Below are 27,909 nucleotides of genomic sequence, written 5' to 3'. Positions count from 1 at the left end.
AATAGAAACAAATAAAACTAATACTACCCTTTTTTTTTTTTAAAAAAAAAAAAAAAAAGAAAGAGGGATACTATGTGGAAATCATATCAAAGAAGTATAATAATTTTATTCTGATTCTACTGATTGTTGAGGATCACTATCGACTTGAGCCTTGTATTGTTCCAGTTCAGCTTGGTATTTGATCTTGTCCATTTCAGAGAGTGTCAATTGTTGTTTTAACTCTTGTACTACTTTCTTCATTTCGTCCATTTCAGCTTGTTGGGTATCCTTGAATGTTGTAAACAATGCAGATGGGGATAATGATTGCTGTTTGTCAATAGTTGATGAAGATAATTCGGATACTTGTTTTGTCAACTTTTCCAATTCTTTTTCTCCTTGACTACCGCCAAAAAAAAAAAAAAAAAAAAAAAATAAGAAAAAAAAAAAAAAGACATGGAATAAATCATTACCTTTGACTTGCCATCAATTTTTGATTTTCAGCTTGTAAACTTGCTATCAATTCTTCCATGCTCCACCATTGAGATAATAGTCCTTTGATATAACGTTTCTGTTCTTTAAGATGTGCAGTATCTTCTTCCCATAGTAACATTTGTTGAGTCAACTGTCGTACCCTATGTTGGTATTCAGAGGCTTTTTCTAAATCAGGTTGTAAAGTTTGTAGTTCATTTTCCAATTCAAATGTCCTATTTATATACGAATTAATGAAGAAAGAAAAAATGGCAAATAATAACGAATTTTTACCTTTTTCTGGATTCCTCCAATTGTTCTCGTTGTTCCGCAATGATGTGACGATAATCATCAAGTTGAGTATTGGCAACATCCATATGAGCTTGCCATTCTTTCCTTGCTTCTCGATAACCACGTAATTTATTGGATTGTTCATCTTCCCATTTGATATGTTTTTGTCTTGCCAAAGCTGATTCTGATTTGAGTTTTTCCAAACTGGCAGTGGTTTGAGCTAGTTGTGCCTTGAGCATACGATTGGTATTGTAAAGTTGTTGTCGTTCAGCTTCTACTGTGCTATCCATCACATGTTCCCGGTGTAATCGTCCAATATGTTGAAGATGTTGTTGTTTCAAGAAGAGTTCAAAGTTTAATTCGTTTCGTAATAATAGTACTTCCCGTTTCAAAGCTGCAATCAAAAGTCGAGTTTCCGATGATGAGTCGCCAATCGCAGCATTAAGTTGATGATCCATAAGTGAAGTTGGTGCATCTTTTAGATTGGGTGAAGTACAGGAAGATGATGCTGGAGATGTGATATGTTCCAAGCTAGCCTCCTAATAAATGAAAAAAAAATCTTATTAGTATTATCATCACTATCCAACTTTTTTTTTTTTTTTTTTTTTTTTTTTACCCAAATGTCATCACCAATGAGCACTTCAGCACCACTTTTCAATGCACGATGAAGTTGTAGAATATTGAATATCATGGGTTGTTTCGTTGAAGAATCTAATGTATCCGATGTTCCTTTGTTGGTTGATGGTGGAGATAATACTTGATGACCTGGAGAACAGATGGATGTAGGAGGATGAACATTCTCTGTTTCCTTTTCTTCATCTTCTTGTCTACCCTTTGAAGTTGTCGAAGTAGCTGACCAAAGAGAAGTATCCAAAAGATCCATAGAGTTTGTATGTCGAGGCCGGCTCTGATCATCATCATTATCAGCATTGTTAGCAAAGAAAGCCACACGAGAAGCAGCATTGGTAAGATCCAAACTCATGATTCTTGCAATCACATCAGGAGGTTCCATCTTCATCCATCTTGAACGATCTGTCAATTCAGTTTCTAGGTCCATTGTCACCAAGTTTGGATGTAACATATGTCTTGATACTTGCACCATTGTTCGTACACGAAAGGTTTCTTCATCAAATTCTTCAGGTACTGTAAATCCATTCTTTTTAAAATATGCATAAGGCTTGTGTAAAAAATTCAAAAAATTGCAAGGGTATAGACCATACAATGCTGTAAAGAAAGGTCCAGTTTGAGGATTGGAAGGTGGTGCTGCCAATTTGGAGAATGTATAATCTGTATAGGAAAAAAAAAAAGTCAACAAGGAAATTTCATTTTTATATTACAATTATTTTTTTTTTATTATCATATACCTGCACAATCCCAATCAGTCTTTTGTTTTGTAGAAGGTGAAGATGCTGTCAAGGAATGTTGTTTTTTTCGCATATCACGTAATTGATCCCAAGAAATGGCTCGTGCAAAGATATAAAACAATTGAGGTAAATAAGGTGGCAAAAATGAGCATATCCTTGGTAATAGCATAATCAAATTGGTAACCGAGATCGCGATTAATGTAGTTGAATTGTCATACTAAAGCAATAAATTGAAATGAAATATATAAATATTCTTGGTTATAAATCCCAATTTTTTTTTTTTTTTTTTTTTTTTTTTTTTGTATGTTACCATCAATGACTTGAGCATGGATTGGAATAAAGGAGTTTCCAAGATTTCATGAGCATGAGATCTCTACAAAAGTGACAAAAAAAAATAAATAAAAAATAAATAAAATTAAACAAAAAAAAATTGTTTATAATTTTACCTTTCGAAGCATGAATTCACTAAGAAGATAAACAATTTGTAGTCGATGTTGACTTGATTGGAAATAACCATCCAAAAGACAAAAGAAAGGTTTTGTTTCAGCAGCACCAAGTGACATTAGGATCAACATGAGATTTTTCGACCATTCTTCTTGTTCCATATCTAATAAAGCTTGATGTTGTAATCGTATATCATCTTTGGCCTTTTCTGTTAATGGTGTTTCCTCCCGTTGTTGTTCCTGTTTATCAACCAAAGCATCTAATTGATGTTGTTCACGATCTTGATATTCTCTAGCCCATTCCAGATAATAATCTACAGTCCAAGTTGCATATTTTGGTTTTAAAATGCTACTTGTCGGATTGTATTGTCCAAGTTGCCGTATAATTTGTTGTTCCAAAATAAGACTGGTGATAACAATTTGTCTTGCTTGTTGTTTAATATGATCGGTATAAGCTGCTGTGGTAAGAATAGGTTGAAGAGCTTTGGACCACCAGGATGTTTGAAAGATACGACTGGGACCAAGTAAAGGAAGAAGAGCATGGATAAAACAGAGTAGGAGATATTGTTGATTGTGAAGTCGTTGAGCTTCGGCTGTACAAGAAACGACAGTGACAGCAAGTGGTGAAGAAAGTATGGTGGTATTGTATAAAAAGAAGAGCTCTGAAGAGAGTTTATCAATGGCGGTATGTGTTTCATTGTCTTCCAAGTTGCCAGTACTACTTGAAGGTGCAATAGAATTGTTGCTGCCAGAAGAAGTTGTATTCGAGCTTGCTGATACACCAGTAGTGCTTGTATTGCTTGCGAGATTGGTGGTAGTCGCAGCTGCTACAAGTAGAGATGAAGGCGTAGAGTTTAATGTTGGTACGTTGCTGCTGTTTCCATTGATGGTAGCATTTGTAACAAGTTCTGAAGGATGTTCATCAAGGTAATTGTCAATGATATCCAACGTGCTTTGACCAGTTGATTTTGCCGTTGCTTGGCGAATAGTTTGTGTCGCAGATCGTAAGATATCTTTCAGTGTGACCATTCAGAAATAACAATCAAGTTACATATAAACGTGAAAGGTTTAAAAAAAAAAAAAAAGAAAAAAGAAAAAATAGAGAGACAAAAAAAAGAAAAAAAAGAAAAAGACTGGTAGAGTAAATCCAGAGACAATTGATATTCCGCCTTCAACTTTCAACTTGAAATCAACCATGGTCACAATATAAAAAAGCTTGAACCCAATTGATAAATTCCTTAAATTATATGTTGCTCTCTGATTAATCTCATCCATTATTCAATTGGTGATAATCAAAACAAGGAAACAATGATAACGAAAAAAAAAAAAACAATAATAAGAGAAAACTGACGATAAGCTGTCATAAGGCAAAAACTGTATCAGTTACTATCAGTGGCTAGCATTTCCTATTTTAGCAACGGTACATAATATTGGAGGCCTGTCATGAAAATCTATTTTTTTTTTTATTATAAATTCTTTATTATAATACTTTATTTTTATATGAAAGGAGACACATAAAAAGGGAGAGGGGCCTTTGTACCACTTTTTTTTTTATTTTTTTATTTTTTTTTATTTTATTTTGATATGATATCAAGCGTCATTTGTTAAACTAATTTCACCATTTTAAAAAGCATCCTAAAGGATTGAACCATTTTCTTCTTTTCTTTTTTATCATCATTTTTTTTTTTTTATTTCTTCATTACCCAAATAATGTATTCTTCCACTGAGTATGATAATCATAGGGTAACATCCAACAATGGAGTTATTCTTTCTTATTGGTCATCCTCTCCAATAGATGATATATCATCGTCATGTTCTTCTTCTTCTTTTTATCAAGACATACATATCTCTTCTGCTTTGAATACATCAAGGTACATGACGGTGTTTGAATCATCATCAACAACACACGTGGGTTCAGGAAATACGATCACTGGTGATCATACTAGCATGATTCCATCGCAACATAACTTGGCAATGCATTCCATTCATCCAAACAATGATCCACTGACCATCTGTCCAAACTCTACTGGTAATCCATTGAATACATCACAATGGATTCTTGATGATTTTTACAAGATGGAAATGAATCAATCCTCCTTTCAACAAGATCCTAAAAAGAGATTTAAAAAAAGACATAAAAAATCTCATGGGATGAATAATAAAAAAGGTCCATCTATATCCTGTACTAATTGTCACGTTGTTACCACCCCCTTATGGCGTCGAGATCATCTTGGTCAACCACTTTGTAACGCTTGCGGATTATTTTTAAAATTACATGGTGTCGTACGTCCACTTGCTCTAAGAACCGATATAATCAAAAGACGTAATAGGAAAACTCCCTCTTTGTTCCCATCATCATCACATCAAAAAAGATCCATATCATCATCATCATCATCATCATCATCATCTGCATCATCACCAATATCACATTGAAATTATCAAATGAAATGAAATAAAATAAAATAAAATATATATTTATTTTGATACGATGTAAAATAACTAATAATAGTAATAATAAAAAAAAAGATATGAAGAATATTATATATATATACAAAAGATAGGATTATTTATTTTGTTGGAATGATATCTATTTCTATAAAGGCATTTGTTATTGATCCCTTTGGTCCTTGATACTAAAAATCCTGAGATTCCCAGAGTATTTTCCATCTGCTCCCATTTCATCACCAGCATATGCCAAATAATAATCCCTTGGATGCCATGCCACTGTGTTCATTGCTGCAGCACATTCAACATGATGTACAGATTGTCCAGTTTCCACATGAGACTTGATTAAAAAAAAAAAAAAAAACAAAGAAATCAGTCAATTAAGAAATAAATTTTTTTTTCACTTACAATGTCGATAAAATTGTCTTCAGAAGCAGAAGCAATATATTGACCATCATAACTAAAGCTTAATGTGCGTACAGGCCAACTATCCATCAATCATTGAAATATCCAGAATGAGTGAGTTCGTTTCTTTTTATATTTTAATATGATTACCTAAGTTCAGAAAAGGTACGCAAGCAAACATTTGATTTGATATCCCAAAGAGTGACCAATGCATCAGCAGAACCAACAGCTAGATAATTACATGTAGGATCCGGTTCCACACAATAACAATTGGCTGTATGACCACGTAAAGATTGTAAAAGTTTGAGAGAAGGATATTCATATATTTTCACTGTGCCTTGACCAGTGGTAACATAGAAAAGATTGTTGGCCTTGTTCCATGCAATTTCATTCACCTAATAATGAAAAATAATGAATCGATCATCGAAAAAAAAATATTTTTTTTTTTTTTTTGTTATTGATTTACCTCAACATTATGTTTTTGTGTCATGGAGATAGTGAATGTTCGTGTATCAATGATACTAATGGTATCGTTCTATATAAATATATGGATTATTATCATCATCAATCACTTATTTCCATCACTTTTCTTTTTTTTCCTTGTTTGAATTTACTTTGTCACCAACAGCAATATTATCCCCATCAGGACTCCAACAGACATTGATATTTTCACCGCCCGTTTGGACCACAGCGGTACACTTTCCAGCTATTCATCAAAGAAAAGGAACATATTGTCAACTTTTTTATTACCTTTTTTTTCAACTTTTTCTATAAGACTTACATCGTTGATCCCAAATACGTACTGTTTTATCACAAGATGCTGTTGCCAAATGATCAGGATGAGTAGGATCCCAGTCCAGCTGATCCACACTATCTGTATGTCCTTTGAGTTCAGTAGAATATCGTATATCCGTCTACATATACCATAAAAAAAAGAGAATTAGGTATGTATATAATTTTTTTTTTCTTTTTGTCAATGAACTTACTCCACGATGAGGAATCCAAACACGAGCAGTTTTGTCTACTGAACCAGAAGCGAGTCGTCGTCCATCACAATTCCAAGCTACCGTATGTACTTTTTCTTTATGTCCTTTATATTCTTTGATTTTGGAGTGGGAAAACATCTTGCGCATCTATAAGTACCTGTTAGTTCAACTCTTGCCTATTCCATTTTTTACAAAGAGTATTTCTACTATGTTACTATTATTTTACCTCTTCTTGCGTAATGGTTTCACCATGGTAATAGTATTGATCGATGATACCAGTGGGTGGGTTCCAGTCGTATACAATCTTTCCGTTGTCTACTTCAGTTGAATCATCCATTGTAAAAAAGTGAAGTCGAGAAAGTAAAGAAAAAGAATAAAAAAAAATAAAATATATAAAAAAAAAATGCTTGTTTTTATTCAAAAATTCATTGCGGAGTATAAACGATCTGATGAGTACTATTCACGATGGCAGAGGTAAAGGAAATATGTTATATGTATAAGAGGAAGAGAAAGAAAGAATGAGAGGTAAAAAAAAAAAAAAAAAAAAAGGAGGGAATAAATAAAAAAAAAAAAAATACAAGAATAAATATAGATATATATATACGGCTACATACATAAAAAAAAGAAAAGAAGAAAGGGTAAAAAGGATCTATCTACGAGGTACAATCACGCCATGCTTGGGGCAAAGACATACTGGTTCTGGATTTTCTTCCAATACTTCTTGATCTTGACCTTTTTTTTCATCCTGTTCATGTGGTAAAGGTGGCAAAGGTGAGACGGCTATTGGTGGTGGAGAGTTGGTAGGAAGCTGATTGGTGTTTTGCTCGTTGGCATCCGACTTGTTTGTAGACTTGTTACCATCATCATCATCTGAATCATCTGAATCATACATTCCATGTGTATCCACTTCATCATCTCCATTATCATCATCACTATCATCCTCATAATAAATTGTTGTACATCGTTCATTTCTTTCATCAGGTGTTGTTGTTGTTGTTCTTGGTTGTGACGATGATGGAATCGGTGGTAATTCTGCATAGGTGTAATGTTGTTCCAAAGATTGTCGTTGAGCTAATTGTTGTTGATATCTAATTTCCATGGCTTGCATCATTTGCATAATATCTTCATCTGGATCCAATACTGAAGATTGTGCTGTGGAAATCACTGATAGCATATCGGTTGAGTTTGCCCTTGGATGATATTGCCGTAATCCTTGTGTACCATTGCGAGTAAATCCCTGAGTGTATTGAATAGATGCCCGATGTTGTTCACGAGGATAGGATGAAGAATCGGTAAAATTATAATGTGAAGTAACAGGTGTGGATGCCAGACTTCCAGGAGAAAGGATAAAATATTCTTCCAAAAGAGCGCCAGGATTGGTATCTTGAGGTTGAAGCTGTATATCAGAAGGCAAGCCAGGTGCTGGTGCATATGTAATTGAAGCTGGACGAGATTGCAAATCGTTCAAAGAGGAATCAGTTCGAGATACGCTGCTAAGACTTTCTGCCATATATGAGGAAGAATCTGAGCCATCAATCAAAGAATCATTCATATCTGCTAAAGAATCCTCTGTAGAAGGTATATGAATAGCCTTGTCGGAAGGAAGAGTGACTGGTGAAGGTTGTAATGCTGAAGGCGTTGAAGATGGAGTCTGTATATTGATGCTATTTTTCAATGGAGATTTGCTTCTTGCTGTATTCTTGATGGTTTTGTAATTTTGGATGGGTGATGTTGTCGCTGGTGGTGATAGAGCTGAGGTTTGATTCATCATACGTCTAGGGTCTTTTGGAGGTCGCATAGAGGTATTATCAACGGGTACAAAGGGTTGACTACTACTTCGTCGCCGCCATTGATGTGGTACTTCTGTTCCAGGTCGTGGCCACATTCCTGTAGATTGATCCAAATTCCCAGAGCTGAGATGTTTCTGTTGTTGATTGATGGATAATGGTTTATTATTGTACAATGATGACAAGGTATTTTTTGATGACTTTTGATATGGTGGACGATGTGGTGTAATTTTCAATGATGAGCTAGATGGTTGATTGCTACTGTTGTCAGACTGATGTTGATTTGTTGTCAAATTGGCAGCAGAATGAGCACGTCGTAATGATTGAGAAGGTGATTGTGTTGGGGAAACTCCAAGAAAACCCGAGTCATTTTGATTGTCGGATATAGACTGCATTTTGGTGTTATCACTGTTGTTGTTGTTCTTGTTGTTCCTATTATTGTAATTTGCCATAATTTCAAGAATACCCCCGACTTCTTCTTCATCTTCTTCATCCGCAGCGTCACTGCTACTATTTGTTGATGGAGTTGGTGTCTTATTAGCTGATCTATTACGGCCAAGTCGATTTTCATCAGTCACACATATAGGTTCCCATACAGGTAATTTTTCATATGGATAAAGAGCCAAAGGAAGAGAATCCGTTTGTTGAGTTTGTTTGCCGGTAGTAGTAGTTGTTGAAGTCGCTGATGTTATTGTTGTTGTTTGCTTGATAGATGGTGGAGCAGAGGCAACGAGGATCGGTATTTTTGCACGAATGTCTTCAAATCTGGCACCAAATTGAAAAGTAATTTCGAGTTGATGATATATAGCGGCCAATGGAGATTCGAATCCCAATGTCAAATATTCACCTAGTGGATGACGGATTAATAGTGGTTGACTGGATGTCATGAGTTGTGTTTCATCGAGAGTATGTATAATGGCAGGATTTGTTCGTTTGGTGTATTTTGCATATTTATTGGCTTCTCCCTTTTTCCCTGAACTAATTGAAGATGATGATGATGTTGCACTTTTTTGATTCAAAAGTTGTGTTTTGAAATTGGTCATATCGGCGTCGGCTTTTGGTAGACTGTTGCACCTAATTAATATATAAATATATATATATATATATTAGTATATTACATTTTTAGATAATGATATATATATATTTTATTACCTATACAATTCCACTTGAATGATTTGAGTTCGTACACTAAGTACACGTTTCTGACTTCCAATGGTCAAAAGCTTGATAGCAACAGGAATAGCTTCTTGAGCAATACATACAATCCTAGGAGCATTGATTTCATAATGGAATTTTGTTGAGATGGTCTTTGTATATAGTTTTGTTGGTACCAAAGGAGTTACTTCTAGACAAGGTAATAGATGACGTCGAATAACGATAGGATATTCAGCAGTAACTGTACGGTGTAAGCCGAAAGAAATGGTCAATTCGATTTTGTAATGAATACTAACACGTTTGATCATTACACTACAAGGGTAGATATTGAGGATTTCCAATTCCCAAGGTAAAGTCACTTTACCTGGACCCAAAGAAGTAGTCGAATTGAATAATTGAGTCTTGAGTTTAGGTAATATAGGTGTACTAACATCAATGATATCTAGAGTATTTTGATGGCAAACGCGACTAGAACCTTTGAACTTGATGGTTGCATTTTTTACTTTCACAGACTTGGTAAGTTCCATACGAATGTCACCTTTAAGTGATAGATTGCCTGAAGGTTTTTGAGGATTGATAGGTCCCTGAAAGTCGAGGTAACCATTGAACGGTTCAATAGTAATGGTCTTGAAACCGTCTTTCATAATAATAATAATAAAGTGGAGTTCGTTTTATTAAGTTTGATGAATAGAGTTTATGGTATAAAAAGTAATAAGTACAAAAAAAAAAAATAATAATAAGAATAAAAAAAAAAAAAAAAGGAAAGAGAAGGGGCAATAAAATAAAATCTTCCCTCCTTTTTTTTTTTCAAAAGAGAAAAAAAAAAAAAAAAAAAAAAAAAGAGCGAATATCCCTAGATCCTTGCGTGTTTTATGGAGGAGCGTTGTACAGAAAAAAAGAAGAATAATATTAATAAAAAACTACGGATCAATTTATTCCATTAAAGATATTTTTTTTTTTTTTTGAGTCTTGTTATGACTTAATCAAGTAAACCATAACCTTCTTCTCTCAGCCTCTTCTTTTTTTAGAAGTATAGGCTTTGTTGGATCATATAAATTCTTCTTCTTCGTTATTAAAGGTCAGCATGGAGTAAGCCCTTTAAGATTCTTCTACACAAATGTTCAAAAAGCTTATTTTTCATACTGGCCATCATCGGAGTCAAAGCAGGAATGCAACAATTAAGCTATCGCTCAAGCCACGAGTGCATATAATAAATTAGGATGATATACCCCAAACTTTTTTTTTTTTTTTTTTTTTTTTTCAATTGTAAAGGGCTTGTTACGGATCAAAATCAAAAAGGAAATAAAATAAAGATTTTTTATTATATATAAAACAACGAATAAACAATAACGAACAACAAGAACTAGTCTACTAAAAGTATTCTATATAATTTTTTTTTTTTTTTAAAAAAATAACAAAATTTTTAATCTGCCTTCATAGCTCGTTCTGCTTTCTTGATAGATGCCTTGTCAGTTTTTGGTTGGGGATTGAGAGAACTCATACCAAAAGGAGAATCCACACGGAAAGGTCGCTTCAAATCACCGCTTGTTGTTGATTGATGGAACAGATGAATTCTTGCTTCTTTTGTAGTGAAAAACGTTTTGAATCCTAATACTGCTTGAATGATCAATGGTTGCACATAACCAAACTTGAAATGTAAGAAGGTCACCATAGCCAAACCAATCACTGATTGTTTCATTCCTTTTAATACTTCATTTTTATCATAGTCTAATAATAATAAAGAAGAAGAAAAATGAATCAGTCTAACCATACATGTCATTCTTCTTTTTTCCTTTTTTTCTACCTGCAAAAGTGGTCACCACCAAATTATCCGGTGTTGTTGTTCCGTCCCAACTTGGTTTGGAGGGTTCCACGTATCGTAAAACAGTTTGATCTATTTTCAATTGTATATTTTTATTTCTTTTTTTCCTTTTTCTTTCTTTTCTTTCTTTTTTGTTACTTACCATTTTTATTCGAGATAATATTCAATATATAGAGATTCAATAAAAAGATGAGGAGTTGAGCACCATAATAAACACCTCGGATACCCCAAAGATATGAACTATCTTCCAAAGGAAGTGACTTTGTCAATTGTCGTACCAATAAAAAGAACCCAATATTGAATAAAGGGTGATTAATGATTTTCCCCAAAGACGGCATTGATGAAAAAAAAAAAGGAAAAAGATAAAAAAAAAAAAAAAGAAAACAAAAAGGAAAAGTGAAGAAAAAGGAGAGAAAATCATCAGCGGTATTTAAATACCCCACCAAGAAAAGACAAAAAAAAAACACACGTTTACTTAAGCAAACTGGGATCAATAATAACAATCATAATAATCATAAAAAAAAGAGGGTGATTTATTAATCAGAATTGAAGAATAAAACTAAATAATTCTAATCTAAAAATAATCAAGTCCTTGTCGTTGACTCAAATAACGTTGTTTGGGACGTTGTTGTTTGGATGAAAGAGAATCGACCAGCGATTTGTTTTCATTGGATGATGACATAAAAGATCGATAGTTAGAAGGAGTGATTTCAATAGCAGTTGATTCCATTTGTTTACGATCTTGATAAATATTTCGAATGGCCCGATCACTTCTTGATCTTGATATTGCGGCATGACGTGCTTGTTGTACTAAAAGAACTTGATCCATCCTATTCTGTCCTACTGTATGCTGTCGTCGAATGGATGAAGATGGGTTGGGTCCATGTTGATCATTATCATCATATTCTTCATATTGCTCTTCTACAAACCGTCTTGCTGATTTCATTCGTTCCAATCTTTTGCTTTTTCGATGGATAGATTGGTGTTCGTCATCAGTCGATGGTAAATCTTTGTATCTCCTTCTGTCATCATCCATGTCGCTATGATCATTATCGTTATTATTCATCAGGACTTGTCGATGTTCTTGTCGAAATGCTTGTCGTTCCAATTCGCGTGCTGATGGTTCTTCTTTAGTTGTTGATTGTTCCCATAAACGTCCTCGTGAAGATGATGACCTTTGTCGTTGTAAAAGAGGTTCTTCATCCAATACCGTTGTTTTGGCCAGAGGTGTGCGATCATCCAGTAACCATGGAGGTAGTTTGACTTGCTTTTTTTCATAATATTCGCGTAATATCCGTGATACATGTGATTCGCCTTCCCAATCTGATTCGTCTGATTCTATTAATTTTATAAGAACAAAGTTTATAACAAGGATTAATACTAGGATCGAAATATTATATATATATATATATTTAGTGTACCTGGCCCTTGATCGTCTTGTGAAGCCATGTTTTGTGTTGCTTGAACTAATTTCTTCCATAGCTTTGGACTAGACTGTTTCTCTTTCTCACCTATAGGATATATATATATATGTATAATAGATAGGTGAGTAGATGATTATATATAAGTTGTTCCATTCGAAACAAAATAGGACCCTTTTTTTTTTTTTTTTTTTTTTTGGATGTACTTACTTTTATCCACAAGCTGTTTCCATTTTTCATTTTGCCTTACTGAGCCACCCCACTTTTTCTTAAGTCCTGTTGTTTTTGGTTGTTGTTCATCCGTTTCAGGTAGTTGGGCATAGTAATGGTCTAAATAACTTGTTGTATCTTCTTCCTTCTGATCGTCATTCAGAGAGGTTTCACTTAAAGGGCTATTTTCTTTATTATTGTTGCTTTTAGTTGATCGCTGTCTTCCAAATCGTGATGACCATGTTGTTATAGTAGAGTTGGCTCTAGTGATAGTGTTTGTGTCCTTCAAAGTTGTTGGTTCACGAGCTGATTGTTTTCTTAAAAGGGCAGGAGATGAGGTTTTACGTAATAAAGATGTTGTGATAGGTGGATCTGACTTTTCTGACGTTATTGTTATAGGTGGAAGTGGTGGTAAAGGAGGTCGTTCGACTTGACATTGATGGCGAGCTTTTTATATATATATATATATTATTAATATGAAAAGAGAGAAGAAAAAAAAAAGGAATATATCAAATTGAATGTCAGTCTTAACAAATGAATTTATATAGCATAAAAATTTACTTACCAGGATATAAACCAACATCTTGATTACAATCCTTGCATAGTACTACTAGCATAGATATACGATAATCTACTTTTTCACCAAGTCCCATTATATCTTCTATTAAAAAAGAAAAAAAAAAAGAAAAGAAATGAGAAAAAAAAAAAAGGATCATGGATCTCGATCGTTCTTTTTTCTATAAATTTTTCACTTAATAGGCGCCGTGTAACCATAGTAAGGGGAAACAGGGGCAGTGATGATCAAAAGTAGAATAAATTATTCAAATATGGGTTTTTCAACTATTGTGTAACATTCGTTTATTTCATCAAAATCAAGCTATTCTAAAATGGATACTAAGGTAAAAAGATAAACTATATATATTATCAAACTGCACTATTCACTATATCAAAAGCTTGTTTGTATACGTCTAATAGTTGCTTGCATTTTGATCGTTCAGCTGCCATAGCTTCATCTTCTTGTAATAGTTCATCAAACAATTCTCGTTTATACAAAGATGTCACTAATCGATTTTGTACAGATTCTCTTGAATGATTGACTAAAAGATGCATAATAGATTTGGGTACCAGATCTTGAATATTTTTTCGAACAATGTTGAAGTAATTGGTGATCAATGTACCTAACAAAAAAAAAAAAAAAAAAAAAAAGATAAGAAATATCCCATTATTTTTTCTTTTGAGAACTTACGAATGAGTTGAGTTTCAATCTCTTCCCTATCAGATACAGGATAAGTTGTTTCTTCACCATTGCCGTTTTGAATCGTCACATGTTCCATTTTCTTTTCAATTTCATTTTCCATCAAACTACTGACTGACATGGTAGGAGCGTAATGTTGTTGCATACTTGTCATTTCAGGAGATCCCAAAGCTGGCCTTTCCGTTTTACCTGCACCACCGAAAAAGTAGTTGAGGAATGAATCATTATGTACCTGTCCATTTTCTTTGTACGCAGAATGATGATCAATAGTTGATTTGTTGTCATCATCAAAAACAGATCCATTGGCTTTGACAGCACTTGATACACTGTTCATGCTTGGTTGTCGAGTGATTTTTCTTCTACTACTATCTTGTTTCTTTTTCTTTCTTGATTCAGATTCCAAATTCGACATGGCTCCAGCTGCACCCATAAAATCAGGATGATTGGTATTGATATAGGCACGTTCAATGGCAATCAGACTTTCAACATAACTAGAGGTTGGACCTAATCTTTCGCGTAATAATTCCGCTACCACCTCAACTAATTTTGCATGTAATTTGGGGTATCGCATCAATTCCTATGAAATAATAATAATGATAAAAAAGATCAATTCCCTATTTTAATTCCAAAGCTCTTCTCCCTCTTTCTTTACCTTGTCACCTGAATTATGACAAATCTTCATCAATTCTTCATAAACAAGTTCTACACATCGTAAACTGGGAGTTTCCAATAACTTGATTTGAGGTTTCACCAAAAGATCGAAAGCAATTTCTGGGACAAACAATGAAGGTCTAGGACCGGTAGAGTTACGAATAGCAGTTCGGATATCGGTATTGGTCAAATTAGCACAAGGAGGGATAGCAATGAGAGCATTTCCAAATACATTGTTGAAAATAAAGTATATCCGAGCTCCACCACATCTAAGTAATGATTATAAAATAATTAAATATCTGAACTAATTTTTTTTTTTTTTTTTTTTGGGACTTACAATTCCTTGGTTGACATTTCAGAAGATGTACCATCAATAGCAGCAACAAAATCATTGGCAAATTTAGTCAAGAGTCGTAAAATCAGTGATCCCTATAAATATGTGTTAGTTTATTTTTTTTCCCTTTCTTTTCCATTTTCTTTTTCTTTGTCTTACTCTATGCATTGTTCCAGTTGTTAAAACAGGATCACCATATTGTGAAAGTTCATGTTGAGTTTGACTGATCAATGAACTAAGTTTAGTTCGAAGTTCAGGTAATTTATCTTTGATATGATTGAACAAGATTTGATTGAGTTGTTTTGAAAGATATTGAGTTCCACATCTTCCTGCAATGGCTCGATAAGAAGGATGTTGTCTAAAAAAGTCGTTTTCCGCCTTGAGTGCATCAGCCATAGGTTTATTGGTCAATATATCTTGTTGACTACGATTCACAATACCAATAAATCCAAGTTTTAAAGGATAAGATCTTCCAGTCAATACATCCAAAGCATTTGTCCCAGCATCCATCAAATCCAATTTTGTCAAGACACCAATAGTACGTTTTCCTAGGTCAAGATAAAAAAAAAAAAAGGTAAATGTTATATTACTCATTTTTTTCATATTCTACTAGATTACCTTCAGGATCTACTTGTCTAGCTAATTTCAAACTATCAGAATTCACCAAATCCATGTTTGCAGGTGTCACTGCCAAGATAATACTAAAATAAAATCAAATTTTTCTTAATAAACAAAAAAAAAAAAAAAAAAAAAAAAAAAAACTCTCAATCATTTATTTTTATTATTACCTGTTGGGTTTGGAAATATAATCCATCAAAAGACTTCGAATTTGCTTTTCAATATCAGTAGGTTGATCACCTTGTTGTAATATATATATATAAAAGATATCAAATTAGTTTCCCTTCTTTTTATATGTGTATATATTTATCTCCATATCAAGATCACCACCATTGTTGTCAATTTCACATCACTAAACAATATATTTATACATACCTATAGGGATCTACATACAAAAAAAAAAAAGAAAATATATAAGAGAATGAAAAATAATAGATAAGATATATATATTACCTTTGTCAAACCAGGTAAATCCACCAATGTCAAAGTTAATACTTTGGGAGAATAAATACGTAGATGAATGGGCATACGAGAAATCCCTTTGTTGTCCCCAGCCAATCGACTTGTTTCCCTTTCTATTTCCCTACGAATCTCGGCAAAGTCAAAAAATTTTTTATCTTGAGTATGTAAGAATTCACCATATTCCACAGCATCGGTTGAACGACTTGTAATAAGTTGAAGAATCAAAGGTCGTCGAGTGACTATACCACTACCACGAGGTAAAAAATCTCTTTGAACAATGGTTTCCAAGACAGACGACTTGCCACTAGACTGAGAACCAATCACCACTATTTGAGGTAAATCGAGTGTTTCATGTGCACTAATGGATGATACCACTGTTTGTAACTTGTTGGTTAGTTGAATAAGATCTTCCATCCTTTGTTTGTTTCAGAAAAATAAAAAAAGAAAAGAATTAGATGGTGTATATATTCGTATGTATGTATGTGGATGTATATATATATATATAATGTAGAAATAAGTATGAGAAAGAGAGAGAGAGTAAAACTAAGAGTGATATATATGTAAACAAGAAAAAAAAAAAAGAGGGTATGAAATATATTGGAAAACAAAAGAGTAAAAGAAAGAAGAGTTCCCCAGACAAGAAAAGAAGGTACATATAAAGTCTTTTCAAAAAAAAAAAAAAAAAAAAAAATAAGCGGAGTAGAAATCCAATCCTGTTTGGTTTTTCTGAACTCAAAAAAGTTGTAGGCTATGTCACTCATCCTTTCATCATCATTACTACTATTGATGTAGGAAAAAAAAAATACCAATCAAGAACTAACTTTGTCAAAAAGTTTTGACTGAAAGTAATATTATTTCTATTATTTTCTAATATTATAAAGAAATTAAAAATTCGTACATTATACCAAAAAAACTTCTTTTAGTTTATTATATAGTTATTCATCAATCAACAATCAACTAGTTACTAAAAGTTAAAACAAAAGATAAGTTATTTACGTTTATCTATCATCTTGCATGACACATAGATATTCATCAAAAGACAAAAAAAAAAAAAAATCAGGCGCGTTTTCTTCTTCTGTGGTTTAAATCTCCGGTTTGGACGTCACAATGTAAGCCTTGGAGAAAAAAAAAAAAAATTGGCTGGTTTTTGACCTTGAAAATTTGGGTCAAAACAAATTGATTCTTTTCTTTTTCTTTTTTTTTTTTATTACCCTCCCTACTCTTTATATATATCAATATGATTGCTCCTATTACTGGTAAGCTCCGAAAGCAATTCTTTAAGGATCTCACTATTGCTCTTTCTCTTGGAGCTGCTGGTGGTGCTGCCTGGTGGAACCTTTACCACATTCCCAACGTTCAACGTCGTGATGCCTACTACGCCAAGTTGGAAGCTACCAAGAACTAAAAAAAAAAAAAATCATATCAACAATAAACCAACATGTCCGCGCTTTCTCTATCATAACAACATTCCTCTCTTGGTCGACACTTTTTATTCTTATTTACCTATTATTTTACGACAATAAAAAAATTGGAACCAATACAACCATTCTTATACATATTCATATCTTTTTTTGATTGATTTACTTTAGTTAGACATGATTACTTTTTGTTTTTTTTCAATAAAGGCTTCATGCTTTGTCCGATATTATTCTGTATTTATTGATTTTTTTTTTATATATGATATGTTTCGACCTTTTTTTTTTCTTACAGTGTTATTATTAGCAGAGCAGTATTCGCTTTACAAAACCGACATATTGGATGGATGTCTCTTTTTTTTTTTTTTTTAAATTTGAATCCTACGTGAAAGTGACGATAATCATCATCCCTCTGACATTTCCTTTTGATCCTAAGCATATCAGGTTTTTATTTTAAAATCAAAAACGACATGATTACAAAAAAAAAAAAAAAAAGAAATACTGTCAAGTTAGCATCACTCATCATTATAGAAGTTTAATATTGAGCTCAACATTATTCATCATCATCGACCACTATCAGCTATCATTAACAATGAGTAACAATCAACAAGCATAGAACTATATAATAGAATTCCAACATCAGCTTTCATCATGATAAAAATCACCTGTCCTAGTCATATTAGAAGAAATATATACATATCGTCGCAATAGTCATCATGATGATTGGTTTAAACCAATGAATCTATAGATAAAATAAAGAAAAAGAGCATATGATCGAGGAATTTCCGTAGTTTATTGAAATAGAAAAAAAATAAATTAAACTAACTGCATCCATAATTATATATACCTAACTAAGGTCGAAGTAAAAGTTTGCCAGTAGTTACTCTATCTTGAATATCTTTTTGGGCTTGTTGAGCATCCTTGAGATCATACACCTTGTGGATATGGAACTTGAGCACACCTTGTTTGATAAGAGCAAACAATTCATCATACCATCTTCTTGATTCTTCCCTGGTAGCCAAGTAATTGTAGAGAGTAGGTCGCATCAACTTGAGATTTTTTTGAGTCAAGACCGAAAGATTGACAGGAGGTACTGGTCCAGAAGCATTACCAAAAGTAATCAAAGTACCTAATCGACGAGTACTGGCCAAAGAGATATCAAAGGTCGCTTTTCCTACACCATCCAATGAAGCATGTACACCAACACCATTTGTGATTTCATTCACCCGTTGCACAATATCTTCTTTGCTAGAATTGATAGTGAATTCGGCTCCATTTTCCTTGGCTAAAGCACACTTTTCATCTGTACTGGCAGTACCAATGACATGTGCACCTATGAATCCAAAAAAAAAAAGGAATAAGTACTTTACGCTTTTTTCTTTTTTTTGGTACTTACCCAAATGTTTTCCTAATTGACAGAGCAAAAGTCCAACACCACCAGCTGCAGCATGTACCAGAATATAATCTAAAGTAAAGATATATGTATAAAATGTTAAACTAAATCAGATATCCTATTTTTTTTTTTTTTTTTTTACCATCTTTTTTCACAGGGTATCCATCACGGACCAAAGTCAAAGCAGTCAATCCTTGAATGGCAGCAGCTGTAGCAGTTTCATATGAGATATCATGAGTGATCTTTTCAACTGTGGAGGTAGGAGCCTCAGTGTACTCAGCATATCCAGAACCTGCCAAATGAACAACGCGATCACCCACTTTAAAATCTGTAACACCTTCACCTACTTCGGTCACTTCACCAGCACTATAATAGATGATTTTTAAAACAGACTATGTAAGGAAAAGAATATATATATTTATATTTATATCTTACCCTTCACGACCAATAACAAAAGGCAAAGGAAGAGGGTACAAACCAGTACGATGGTACGTGTCAATCATGTTGAGACCTATTGAATAAGAAGTAATTGTATTAGAAAATCAATGTATCATTCAAGTAAGAACCAAAAAAAAAAAAAAAAAAGGGAGAGAATGACTCACCTGCAATATGATTCTTGATGACAACAGAGTCTTTGCTTGCAGTAGGCTTTTCAATATCCTTGTAGATAAGTTTATCAAGACCACCATATTCTTCAACGACAACAGCTTTCATAGTAGACATGGTTCTTTGGATAAAATAAGTAGAAGAAGGTAATAAAGATCTAGCTTTTAAATGTTTTGCAATTGAGAAGGTTAACATATATATATATATATATATATGTTAAAAAAAAAAAAAAGAAAGAGAGTGGGAAAGAAATGGAAAAGGAAAAAAAAAGATAGCGGCAGGATGACAAATCTGACAAGAACTTTACTGACTTTTAATATAATGGCAAGCAGGAAATAAAGTTTTATGCTGATGATTCAACGTTTCGATATATTGAACACGGAATCGCATTTGCTTTGGAACCGAGTCCATTCTTAGAATAGAGTCTCGCTAGGAATTTAGCCGGGTCCGAATAACTACAGGCGCACATGTTTTACTAGTAATAGTTTGATTTTTGGAAAAAAAAAGGTTAAAAATATTTTGATACTTTTTTTGCATAATAATAGATGAGAGGAATAACCAATAAAACAGGATTCAATGACAGCTAGATTAATTTTTGGAGAGAAATCCAACGACAGTTGCGTTGAATGATGATCATTATAGGATAAGGAATGGCAAAATTGATATTCCATGTTTAATTTACTGCGTAAATTGGGAGATAAGGTATAAAACATTATTAAGACAAATAAAAGAGAATGATTTCATCTATATTTAGTCCAAACTTGGTACGATGATGGTCACTTTTGAGTGAATTACAAAAGTAAAAAGAGGTACATGTTCATCTCAAACAGGAAAACGGAGAATGAATTTGAACGTACTCAATTTTTTTTTTTTTTTTTTTGATCATTTAAGCCTAGCAAAGGGGAGTGCCATTTTTGTTCTTTCCCTTTTTTACCTGTTTAACTTTTTGGTAATGTTCTATGAAAAAATCAAATGCATCCATCCATCCATCCATCCATCCATCCATCCATCCATCCATCCATTCTTAATATCAAAAATATGACAGTGACTAATAATAAAAAAAAAACTATCATTTTTTTCTTTTTATAGTACTTCTTTAAAAGTCCTCGAACAGTATACACATCATGTCGAAGCGAGAAGCCAAAGAAAACTACTTCCTCCGTTTGAAGGAATACTTGGATACCTACAAGTCCATCTTCATTGTCAATGTCGATAATGTCAGCTCCAACCAAATGCACCAAATCCGTCACTCTCTCCGTGGTGAAGGTGTTGTCCTTATGGGTAAGAACACCATGGTTCGTCGTGCTTTGAAGACCTTCGTTGCTGAACGTCCCGAATTCGAACGTCTTTTGCCTCATGTCCGTGGTAACATTGGTTTCGTCTTCACCAATGGTGACTTGAAGGAAGTCCGTGAAAAGATTCTTTCCAACCGTGTAAGTGATACTTTATATAAATGTATATATATATTGGTGATAATGATACTCATTTTTTTTTTTTTTTTAGGTTGCTGCTCCTGCTCGTGCCAACGCTGTTGCTCCTGCTGATGTGATTGTGCCTGGTGGTAACACTGGTATGGAACCCGGTAAGACTTCTTTCTTCCAAGCTCTCGGTATCCCTACCAAGATTTCTCGTGGTACCATTGAAATTGTTTCCGATGTCAACTTGGTTCAAGCTGGTGAAAAGGTTGGTCCTTCCGAAGCTGCTTTGTTGAACATGTTGGGTATCTCTCCTTTCACCTACGGTATGGCTGTTGTCCAAGTTTATGATGAAGGTTCTACTTTCTCCTCTGAAGTCTTGGATGTTGGTGAAGAACAATTGGTTGCTAACCTTTTGGCTGCTATCCGTCAAGTTGCTTCCATCTCTTTGGCTGTTGGTTACCCTACCTTGGCTTCCGTTCCTCACTCTCTTATCAACGGTTACAAGAACTTGTTGGCTGTCTCTGTTGCTTCCGACTACACTTTCCCTGGTTCTGAAAAGATGAAGGAATACCTCGAAAACCCTGAAGCTTTCGCTGTTGCTACTCCTGTTGCCGCTACTGGCGGTGCTGAAGCTGCTGCTGAAGAAGCTGCTCCTGAAGAAGAAGAATCTGAAGATGAAGTAAGTTGAAGGATGAATGGGATGGTATATATATATATAGATGCATGTTTTATTAAATTTATTTTTTTTCTTTCAATTTTTAGGACATGGGCTTTGGTCTCTTTGACTAAACTTAATTGATTCAGCTTAGATATTAGTATTACTATTTTTTCTTCCAACTGAATAATAATAAAAAAAAAAAGAAGAAAGAATTGATTCTTTTTTTTGTTACAATTATTTTGTCTGTATTATTTGAAATTGATGGGATGAATACATGGTTATGTTTATATAGATTGGATTGATAATGATAAAAGATACATAACTGACAGATGATGATGAGTGGATGATGTGTGGATGATATATATATATATATATATATATATAGGTGAAGTTGGAAAACGACTGTCATTTCAATGATGAAATATAAAAGGAAAATAAGATCACTCTTTTTACCTTCGTACGACCTATTTTAAACAAAATACTTATGTAATGATTCATTTCATACTCTCTTCATTATATTTTAATCAAGCTATCCAAGTAATCAGTTTAAAAATAAAAAAATAAATAAAATAAAATAAAATAAAATGATATCAATTTTATCAACATGCATTTTTTAGTTATTTTCATTTACAATGTTAGTTTTCTTAGTGTCTGTAAATTACCTTACATGGACTGGGTACACAAGAGTCTCGAAACTCAGATCAACACCTATAATTAAATGTGTCACCAACTGAATAATTTTGATCTGTTTCTTTCTTTCCTTTCTTTTTCTTTTTTTTTTGTTTTTTTTTTGTTTTTTTCTTCGTTTTGTTTTTATATATATATAAATATATATAAAGTGTAAATACTTATGGGTTCATCACTTCATCTACTTGGTTTACTATTTTCAGTGGCTGGACTTGTTTTATTGATTTTCGCCAATATTGGAACTACATTTACAAATAGTTTTTTACCTAACGTTTATTTTGCAGAAGCCACCTACGGAACTATCTCTATACGATTTGGTCCTTACAACGCATGTATATTAGATAAAGGAATCAGTCAATGTACCAAACCTACACCTGTCCAACATTTTGGTAAAGTAGTATATGAGAATTGAAATACCGATATCAAGTTTTTTTTTTTTTTCAGTATCCTTTATTACTGACGCATGCCCCTTTTTCTTATATAATATTATAGATTATTCGACTTTTGGTATCAATGGTGTTGTAGATACAAGTGCTTTGGATCAACTTGCAAAGGCGTATCAATTCATTGTCCTTATCATCCCTACTACCATTCTAGCATTCGGTGCTATGCTCGGTAAGTAGCCAAAAAAAAAAAAATAGTTAAGATCCCTTTTTATTTATTATTTACTTTTATGATATTAGGATGGTTGATGATTCGAGAAAACAGGTCAGGTAATCGCTTACCTATTCTAGGTGCTTTTGCAAGTCTTTTTGGTATGATTTGTGGTACAGCAACTTTGGCGTTGGTGATCGTCTGTTATCAACTGGTCTTCAAGACTTTACAAACAAAGGTTTCAATTGTGTATCATTGGGGTCCTTCTTTATATTTACTTGGTGTGGGTAGCTGTGGATGTTTGTTAGTATCTTTTATTCTTTATATCTTTGCCTGTCTTCGCCACAAAAAGCATGATGATTATACATACTTCCAAAAAGATGAATACAATGCTTATGCAGATACTGGATATGCCGGTCAACATCATCATCACTACTGATCAAGATGATGATCTATTGTTTTATCTTTTCTCCTTACTGTTACTTTTATATACTTGATCTTTATTTTTTTTTTTTTTTTACTAAATAAACTGTAATATGACTACTATGATTCCTGTGATGATATCTATGATGACGGTTATATCAATTTTTGAAAGAAACCATTTTGATATCGGATGACCCCATGATCGACCAATCACAAAGTTTTTTTTAAAAAAAAAAAAAAGTTCTAGAGTGCGTGTATTTGTATTTATGTGTCAATGCAGAGACTGGGATCCCCTCGTGCAGAATTTTTCAATCCAGCAAAAAGTGAATTCTCTCCATATCGTAACCCTTTTTTTTTTATTTTTATTTTTTACTTTTTTTTTTTATTTGGTTCCCTTTTCTCTCTCTCTCTCTCTCTTTCTTTCCATCTACTTTTCTCATCCGATTCGATAAAAAAAAAAAGTCAAAATACGCCAGTTCAACTACTACAAAATAAGACAAAACAAATAACAATCTTAATGTAAATAGCAACTTTTATTTTTCCTTCTCTTTTCTAATTTTTTTTTTATTTTACTTATTTCTACCCACGCTTCTTTGTTTTCAACTCTTTATTTTTTTTTTTTTTTTTTACAAACAATAATTATAGATATAACTAATATAATACAAAAATGGTATCTACACCTGATTCGCCAGTAATCTCTAATCGACAAAAGAATCCAAATAATACATTGTCATGGTCATCATCATCATCATCCACTTTTTCTATCAACTCAGTTTCTTCACTTTCATCTACATCAACACCTACTACAACTATCACAACAGCAACACAACCTTTGATGATGATGATTCGATCAACATCAAGGACATTACCATTATTGATGAGTGATGACGATGATGATGATGATGATGCAGATGATGATGATGATGATGGCTCAAATCTATTACATCAAATGGAACAAGACTGGCATGATGATGAATCACAACAACAATTACATCAACAACGATGGCATCGACGTGTGACGAAATCATTAGCTTATGCCGCTTCACATGGTAATTCAGGTCTAGTCCAACGCATATTGAACGATGAAAGACTTGGACCTTTTCTCAATGTGGATGATTCTGATGATAAATCGATGGGAACAACTCCTTTGATCTATGCTTCTTGTTTTGGTTACGCTTCCATTGTTCAATTATTATTGGATGCTGGTGCTAGTGTGGATGTTCAAGATAAAAGTAAGCATCAATATATATATATATATATATATATAAATTAGGTCTATTGACGAGGGGTGGGCAAAAAAAAAAAAAAATAGAGAGAGAGAGGGAGGCAAATCAAATCAAACCAAAGGGGGTGATGGAAAAAAAAAAGGAGTAACAAAAAAGTTGGAGTTCAGGAGACAAGGAACTGTCAAAAAAGGGGGGAAAGTGGAAAGGGGGTGGCTGACATTGAATCCATGGGTTGGTTAGAAGATTGGATTTTAGATTATTTTTTTTTTTTTTGTGGCCATACTGATTTTCTTTTTTTTTTCCCCTTTATCTATACTTCTTATTCAATGTTGACCAAATACAGTAGGATGGTCACCTTTAATGTGGGCAACTACAAACAACCATAAAGCCATAGTTGAAATATTATTAGCTCATGGTGCTTCTTGGACAAATCGTACAGCTAAAGGAAGAACAGTGTTGGATTTTGTGGATTATAATAATCAAGAACTTATTCAAGTTTTGACACCTACACCTGACCAACGACCAACTCAACTTGATAGTCAACAACAAGAATTTTATAAACAAATGAAACTTTATAGACGACGACGACAATCTAGTACTTTACCCAAACTTGTACTCGATAATGACGATGATGTTTATGATTACTACGATTCAACAAGTACACCAAAACCTGAAAGACAAACTCTAGTAGAATCAATTTATACTGAAGACGATGACGAAATGAAAGAATTAGTTTCTTGTGAAGCTAGTATGGAATCATTACATCACTTTGTATGGCATCGTTGTTTACCAGATCAGATGTTTGTGTTTGCTGAAGACGATATTGAACACATTCTTCATGTTACCATATCAAGTTTGAAACTACCAATGAAGACTAGACAAGAAATTTGGGTTCCTTCTAATGTTTTATTCCTTTGTGCTCGTTATGCTCATTATTATTCTGCTCGTGAATTGTTACATGGAATTCTCAGTGGTGCTATCTCCAAAATTGCTAATGTGCTACAGGTACGAAAAAAACAAAAAAAAAAACAAAACAAAACAAAAAACAATGGAAGCATATGACTTAACTTTTTTTTACTGACAAATATAGAATAACAAAGGTGATATTCATACTCTTGCATTTTGGATGGCCAATCTTTCACAATTACTGTATTATCTCAAGAAAGATACTGGATTAGTGGTGGCAACTGCTGAACATCAACTTGAAATATCTGAACTTGTTTCTGAAACTTATGTGTTACTAGTCACCGATTCTGAAAAACGTATGGATAGAATATTAGAACCTAGTATGTTGGATCATGACCTTATTGGAGCTGACCCCGTGGATTTTGCTGATGATTGGCAACGCTTTTTCCGACGTCGTGGTTCATCTCGTCGTCCTTCATCTATGGCTGCCATGACAACTATTGAACAACCAACATCACCAATCAATCAACGACCACAAGATTTCTATCAAGACGAACAACATCATTCCATGGATCAACCCACTTCACCAATGAATTCACTATCATCCTTCATGTCTTCTACTTCTGTCACATCTCCATCATGTACCACTTTATCTCCACATTCCATCACATCTTTATTATCATCTATTTTATATGTGTTACAATCTTATGAAGTTCATCCAACCATCATTGTCCAAGCTATCGCTCAATTCTTCCACTTTATGTCCTGTGAACTCTTCAATCGTATTCTGATGAACAAGAAGTACATGTGTCGATCCAAGGCTTTACAAGTGCGTATGAATCTATCGATTATAGAAGATTGGGTACGTGAACAACAACCTTATTTACCTATTCATTTGACAAGTTATTTTGATCCTTTGATTCAATTACTTCAACTCTTACAATGTGTCTCTCAATTAAATGATTTGACGACTTTTATTGGAACTCTTCATGGATTTGAACTACTCAACCCTTTACAAATTCGACGATGTGTACTCAACTATCGATATGAAGTAGATGAACCTCGATTACCTGATCAAGTAGAAAAATATACTATACAACTTGCTCAACATGCTGTTAATAATGGAAATATGGGTCAACAACATTTCAAGAAACGTTCTGGTGTTAGTAGTCAAAGTATGGAGATTTCCTTATCGAGATGCAGCAGTAACACAAACAATAACAACAACAACAACAATAAATCATGTGGATCACCTATCAATAGTACAGCTAGTAGTCGCCGACAAAGTCATGTATCATCCCGTCCTACCAGTGTATCAAGTCTTGGTAGTTTGATTATGGCCAGATGGACTTCTACTCCAACAACACCTACTGTGGATAATACTCGAGTAAAACGAGATACAACTGATGAATTGGATAGTGGAGATGAAGATGATCAAGATTTAGGTGATCAGCAAGAACAAAATATAAACGATGGGAATGATGATGACGATGACAATGACGATCAAGATGATGGACGTGATTGGATTGAAGAAAAACGTGATTCAAATTATATGTTACCTTTTTCATTACCAACATCGACTACTATGATTCATTACACTTCTTATCAACAACATCATCCTTCACCGTTACAACTACATTTACATCCACATGATGATGATGATGATGGATTACTCAATCAACGACAACAAAAATATAATTTACCGATGTCTGAAGCGATGTATCAAGAACTCCGGCAGAAAATGGGAGCTACGGAACGAGAAAAAAGGGCAAGAGAACGTACGGTTGTTCCTTCTATACCACAAGACTGGTTAGATCGTCTGGATCGTCGACAAGATGCTTGTTTATTTATTGGACATGATTCTGATCAAGGAACTAGGCGGGCCATGGAAGTATCTTAGAACTCTTGATGTATAGTTTAGTTACAGTTATTTATTTAGTCTTCATATATATATATATAATATATTTTTTTTACAGTGTTTTGTCAATGCAATGGAAATTCTTACTTATATGACATTTATTAAAGCTCCGTTTTTTGCCTCTCTCTTTCTCTCTCTGCTGATTCACTCCTTGAAACTTTCCTTTATATATATATATATATATATATCTTTTATCTTTTAGTTACTCCTATTTATATTATTTATCTTTTATTGTTTCTTTTTATTATTATTATTCTTCTTTTTTCTTTTCTCTTCATTATATCCCTTTTACTCCTCATTACCTGTTACTGAATTCAAACTCACACGATTGACCCATTATTACTATACTCACTCTCATTCACTTTCTCAATCAAAGCCCTTTTTCCTCCTCTCCTTATTATCCGTCTTTTGACTATTACTACTATTACGATCACAATCTTCACGAATAATGAGTAGTGATAGCGACAATATTAATAGCGACGGCACTATCACCATATTTGGAAGAACACTTTATCAAGATCCATTCAATTATCTCTCTCAAGTAGACAACAATACAGTGTATGTGACCC

At 33.4% G+C, this 27,909-nt stretch overlaps 12 protein-coding genes across 12 annotated transcripts; 5 read left to right on the top strand and 7 right to left on the bottom strand.

The window, feature by feature from the left end:
• Window positions 1-32: 32 nt before the first annotated feature.
• On the bottom strand, window positions 33-3,629 carry BX664DRAFT_339909 (Hamartin protein-domain-containing protein). Its single transcript, XM_051546723.1, has 7 exons — window positions 2,549-3,629; window positions 2,413-2,475; window positions 2,103-2,319; window positions 1,355-2,025; window positions 742-1,277; window positions 450-683; window positions 33-379 (listed from the first exon to the last, which is right to left on the bottom strand). Exons 1-7 carry the CDS (start codon window positions 3,572-3,574, stop codon window positions 106-108), a joined length of 3,021 nt encoding a protein of 1,006 aa, XP_051397802.1. The 5' UTR covers window positions 3,575-3,629; the 3' UTR covers window positions 33-105.
• A 1,094-nt stretch (window positions 3,630-4,723) lies between these two features.
• Window positions 4,724-4,876, top strand: BX664DRAFT_245353 (uncharacterized protein; the record flags this gene model as incomplete). The annotated part of the gene is made up of 1 exon (XM_051540246.1): window positions 4,724-4,876. A coding segment is annotated over one exon (153 nt), but the record flags the coding sequence as incomplete, so codon positions are not given.
• Window positions 4,877-4,998: 122 nt separating this feature from the next.
• Window positions 4,999-6,738, bottom strand: BX664DRAFT_339907 (WD40-repeat-containing domain protein). The gene is made up of 8 exons (XM_051546722.1): window positions 6,608-6,738; window positions 6,382-6,528; window positions 6,177-6,309; window positions 6,010-6,101; window positions 5,862-5,930; window positions 5,546-5,790; window positions 5,399-5,477; window positions 4,999-5,330 (listed from the first exon to the last, which is right to left on the bottom strand). Exons 1-8 carry the CDS (start codon window positions 6,716-6,718, stop codon window positions 5,154-5,156), a joined length of 1,053 nt encoding a protein of 350 aa, XP_051397800.1. The 5' UTR covers window positions 6,719-6,738; the 3' UTR covers window positions 4,999-5,153.
• Window positions 6,739-6,984: 246 nt separating this feature from the next.
• BX664DRAFT_388239 (uncharacterized protein) lies at window positions 6,985-10,049 on the bottom strand. The gene is made up of 2 exons (XM_051549458.1): window positions 9,321-10,049; window positions 6,985-9,242 (listed from the first exon to the last, which is right to left on the bottom strand). Exons 1-2 carry the CDS (start codon window positions 9,965-9,967, stop codon window positions 7,031-7,033), a joined length of 2,859 nt encoding a protein of 952 aa, XP_051397799.1. The 5' UTR covers window positions 9,968-10,049; the 3' UTR covers window positions 6,985-7,030.
• A 610-nt stretch (window positions 10,050-10,659) lies between these two features.
• BX664DRAFT_339903 (inorganic phosphate transporter Pho88) lies at window positions 10,660-11,519 on the bottom strand. Its single transcript, XM_051546721.1, has 3 exons — window positions 11,288-11,519; window positions 11,128-11,217; window positions 10,660-11,051 (listed from the first exon to the last, which is right to left on the bottom strand). The coding sequence occupies exons 1-3, from the start codon at window positions 11,481-11,483 to the stop codon at window positions 10,747-10,749; spliced, it is 591 nt and encodes a 196-aa protein (XP_051397798.1). The 5' UTR covers window positions 11,484-11,519; the 3' UTR covers window positions 10,660-10,746.
• A 146-nt stretch (window positions 11,520-11,665) lies between these two features.
• Window positions 11,666-13,442, bottom strand: BX664DRAFT_301792 (uncharacterized protein). Its single transcript, XM_051542402.1, has 4 exons — window positions 13,342-13,442; window positions 12,777-13,223; window positions 12,567-12,656; window positions 11,666-12,483 (listed from the first exon to the last, which is right to left on the bottom strand). Exons 1-4 carry the CDS (start codon window positions 13,427-13,429, stop codon window positions 11,720-11,722), a joined length of 1,389 nt encoding a protein of 462 aa, XP_051397797.1. The 5' UTR covers window positions 13,430-13,442; the 3' UTR covers window positions 11,666-11,719.
• Window positions 13,443-13,605: 163 nt separating this feature from the next.
• On the bottom strand, window positions 13,606-16,685 carry BX664DRAFT_339899 (Dynamin central region-domain-containing protein). Its single transcript, XM_051546720.1, has 9 exons — window positions 16,088-16,685; window positions 16,010-16,019; window positions 15,805-15,874; window positions 15,635-15,717; window positions 15,176-15,564; window positions 15,020-15,111; window positions 14,684-14,951; window positions 14,023-14,608; window positions 13,606-13,954 (listed from the first exon to the last, which is right to left on the bottom strand). Exons 1-9 carry the CDS (start codon window positions 16,508-16,510, stop codon window positions 13,701-13,703), a joined length of 2,175 nt encoding a protein of 724 aa, XP_051397796.1. The 5' UTR covers window positions 16,511-16,685; the 3' UTR covers window positions 13,606-13,700.
• Window positions 16,686-17,281: 596 nt separating this feature from the next.
• Window positions 17,282-17,744, top strand: BX664DRAFT_285085 (uncharacterized protein). The gene has a single exon (XM_051541660.1). The coding sequence runs from the start codon at window positions 17,334-17,336 to the stop codon at window positions 17,499-17,501; it is 168 nt and encodes a 55-aa protein (XP_051397795.1). The 5' UTR covers window positions 17,282-17,333; the 3' UTR covers window positions 17,502-17,744.
• Window positions 17,745-18,282: 538 nt separating this feature from the next.
• On the bottom strand, window positions 18,283-19,705 carry BX664DRAFT_301784 (uncharacterized protein; the record flags this gene model as incomplete). The annotated part of the gene is made up of 4 exons (XM_051542401.1): window positions 18,283-18,844; window positions 18,908-18,976; window positions 19,047-19,270; window positions 19,503-19,705. The coding sequence occupies 4 exons, from the start codon at window positions 19,703-19,705 to the stop codon at window positions 18,363-18,365; spliced, it is 978 nt and encodes a 325-aa protein (XP_051397794.1). The 3' UTR covers window positions 18,283-18,362.
• Window positions 19,706-20,410: 705 nt separating this feature from the next.
• On the top strand, window positions 20,411-21,822 carry BX664DRAFT_301782 (ribosomal protein L10-domain-containing protein). Its single transcript, XM_051542400.1, has 4 exons — window positions 20,411-20,459; window positions 20,600-20,943; window positions 21,014-21,607; window positions 21,691-21,822. The coding sequence occupies exons 2-4, from the start codon at window positions 20,635-20,637 to the stop codon at window positions 21,715-21,717; spliced, it is 930 nt and encodes a 309-aa protein (XP_051397793.1). The 5' UTR covers window positions 20,411-20,459; window positions 20,600-20,634; the 3' UTR covers window positions 21,718-21,822.
• Window positions 21,823-22,386: 564 nt separating this feature from the next.
• Window positions 22,387-23,362, top strand: BX664DRAFT_388233 (uncharacterized protein). The gene is made up of 3 exons (XM_051549457.1): window positions 22,387-22,662; window positions 22,766-22,888; window positions 22,957-23,362. The coding sequence occupies exons 1-3, from the start codon at window positions 22,437-22,439 to the stop codon at window positions 23,304-23,306; spliced, it is 699 nt and encodes a 232-aa protein (XP_051397792.1). The 5' UTR covers window positions 22,387-22,436; the 3' UTR covers window positions 23,307-23,362.
• Window positions 23,363-24,239: 877 nt separating this feature from the next.
• BX664DRAFT_267646 (uncharacterized protein) lies at window positions 24,240-26,530 on the top strand (the record flags this gene model as incomplete). Its single annotated transcript, XM_051540961.1, has 5 exons — window positions 24,240-24,522; window positions 24,860-25,174; window positions 25,262-25,521; window positions 25,607-25,874; window positions 25,974-26,530. Coding segments are annotated over 5 exons (1,683 nt in total), but the record flags the coding sequence as incomplete, so codon positions are not given.
• Window positions 26,531-27,909: the final 1,379 nt, after the last annotated feature.

Source organism: Halteromyces radiatus, assembly GCF_025201355.1.
Source record: "Halteromyces radiatus strain CBS 162.75 chromosome Unknown BX664scaffold_7, whole genome shotgun sequence".
NCBI classification, from domain to species: Eukaryota; Fungi; Mucoromycota; class Mucoromycetes; order Mucorales; family Cunninghamellaceae; genus Halteromyces; species Halteromyces radiatus.
The sequence above is the reverse complement of the archived record's forward strand: the minus strand, read 5'-3'. Positions and strand labels throughout refer to the sequence as shown.

Coding starts and splice junctions, on each gene's coding strand:
- BX664DRAFT_339909 (XM_051546723.1), bottom strand. CDS start 3,574: ATGGTCACACTGAAAGATATCTTACGATCTGCGACACAAACTATTCGC. Junction 2,320..2,412: donor CCATGCTCAAGTCATTGATG/GTAACATACAAA, acceptor TTATTGCTTTAG/TATGACAATTCAACTACATT. Junction 684..741: donor TTGGAGGAATCCAGAAAAAG/GTAAAAATTCGT, acceptor GTATATAAATAG/GACATTTGAATTGGAAAATG.
- BX664DRAFT_339907 (XM_051546722.1), bottom strand. CDS start 6,718: ATGGATGATTCAACTGAAGTAGACAACGGAAAGATTGTATACGACTGG. Junction 6,529..6,607: donor AAACCATTACGCAAGAAGAG/GTAAAATAATAG, acceptor AGGTACTTATAG/ATGCGCAAGATGTTTTCCCA. Junction 6,102..6,176: donor ACGTATTTGGGATCAACGAT/GTAAGTCTTATA, acceptor TTTGATGAATAG/CTGGAAAGTGTACCGCTGTG.
- BX664DRAFT_388239 (XM_051549458.1), bottom strand. CDS start 9,967: ATGAAAGACGGTTTCAAGACCATTACTATTGAACCGTTCAATGGTTAC. Junction 9,243..9,320: donor ATTCAAGTGGAATTGTATAG/GTAATAAAATAT, acceptor TATATTAATTAG/GTGCAACAGTCTACCAAAAG.
- BX664DRAFT_339903 (XM_051546721.1), bottom strand. CDS start 11,483: ATGCCGTCTTTGGGGAAAATCATTAATCACCCTTTATTCAATATTGGG. Junction 11,218..11,287: donor TATTATCTCGAATAAAAATG/GTAAGTAACAAA, acceptor AATTGAAAATAG/ATCAAACTGTTTTACGATAC. Junction 11,052..11,127: donor GGTGGTGACCACTTTTGCAG/GTAGAAAAAAAG, acceptor TATTATTATTAG/ACTATGATAAAAATGAAGTA.
- BX664DRAFT_301792 (XM_051542402.1), bottom strand. CDS start 13,429: ATGGGACTTGGTGAAAAAGTAGATTATCGTATATCTATGCTAGTAGTA. Junction 13,224..13,341: donor AGATGTTGGTTTATATCCTG/GTAAGTAAATTT, acceptor ATATATAAAAAG/CTCGCCATCAATGTCAAGTC. Junction 12,484..12,566: donor ACAAGACGATCAAGGGCCAG/GTACACTAAATA, acceptor TAAAATTAATAG/AATCAGACGAATCAGATTGG.
- BX664DRAFT_339899 (XM_051546720.1), bottom strand. CDS start 16,510: ATGGAAGATCTTATTCAACTAACCAACAAGTTACAAACAGTGGTATCA. Junction 15,112..15,175: donor CAACTGGAACAATGCATAGA/GTAAGACAAAGA, acceptor ACATATTTATAG/GGATCACTGATTTTACGACT. Junction 13,955..14,022: donor GATTGAAACTCAACTCATTC/GTAAGTTCTCAA, acceptor TTTTTTTGTTAG/GTACATTGATCACCAATTAC.
- BX664DRAFT_285085 (XM_051541660.1), top strand. CDS start 17,334: ATGATTGCTCCTATTACTGGTAAGCTCCGAAAGCAATTCTTTAAGGAT.
- BX664DRAFT_301782 (XM_051542400.1), top strand. CDS start 20,635: ATGTCGAAGCGAGAAGCCAAAGAAAACTACTTCCTCCGTTTGAAGGAA. Junction 20,944..21,013: donor AAAAGATTCTTTCCAACCGT/GTAAGTGATACT, acceptor TTTTTTTTTTAG/GTTGCTGCTCCTGCTCGTGC. Junction 21,608..21,690: donor AAGAAGAATCTGAAGATGAA/GTAAGTTGAAGG, acceptor TTCAATTTTTAG/GACATGGGCTTTGGTCTCTT.
- BX664DRAFT_388233 (XM_051549457.1), top strand. CDS start 22,437: ATGGGTTCATCACTTCATCTACTTGGTTTACTATTTTCAGTGGCTGGA. Junction 22,663..22,765: donor TACACCTGTCCAACATTTTG/GTAAAGTAGTAT, acceptor ATAATATTATAG/ATTATTCGACTTTTGGTATC. Junction 22,889..22,956: donor AGCATTCGGTGCTATGCTCG/GTAAGTAGCCAA, acceptor TTATGATATTAG/GATGGTTGATGATTCGAGAA.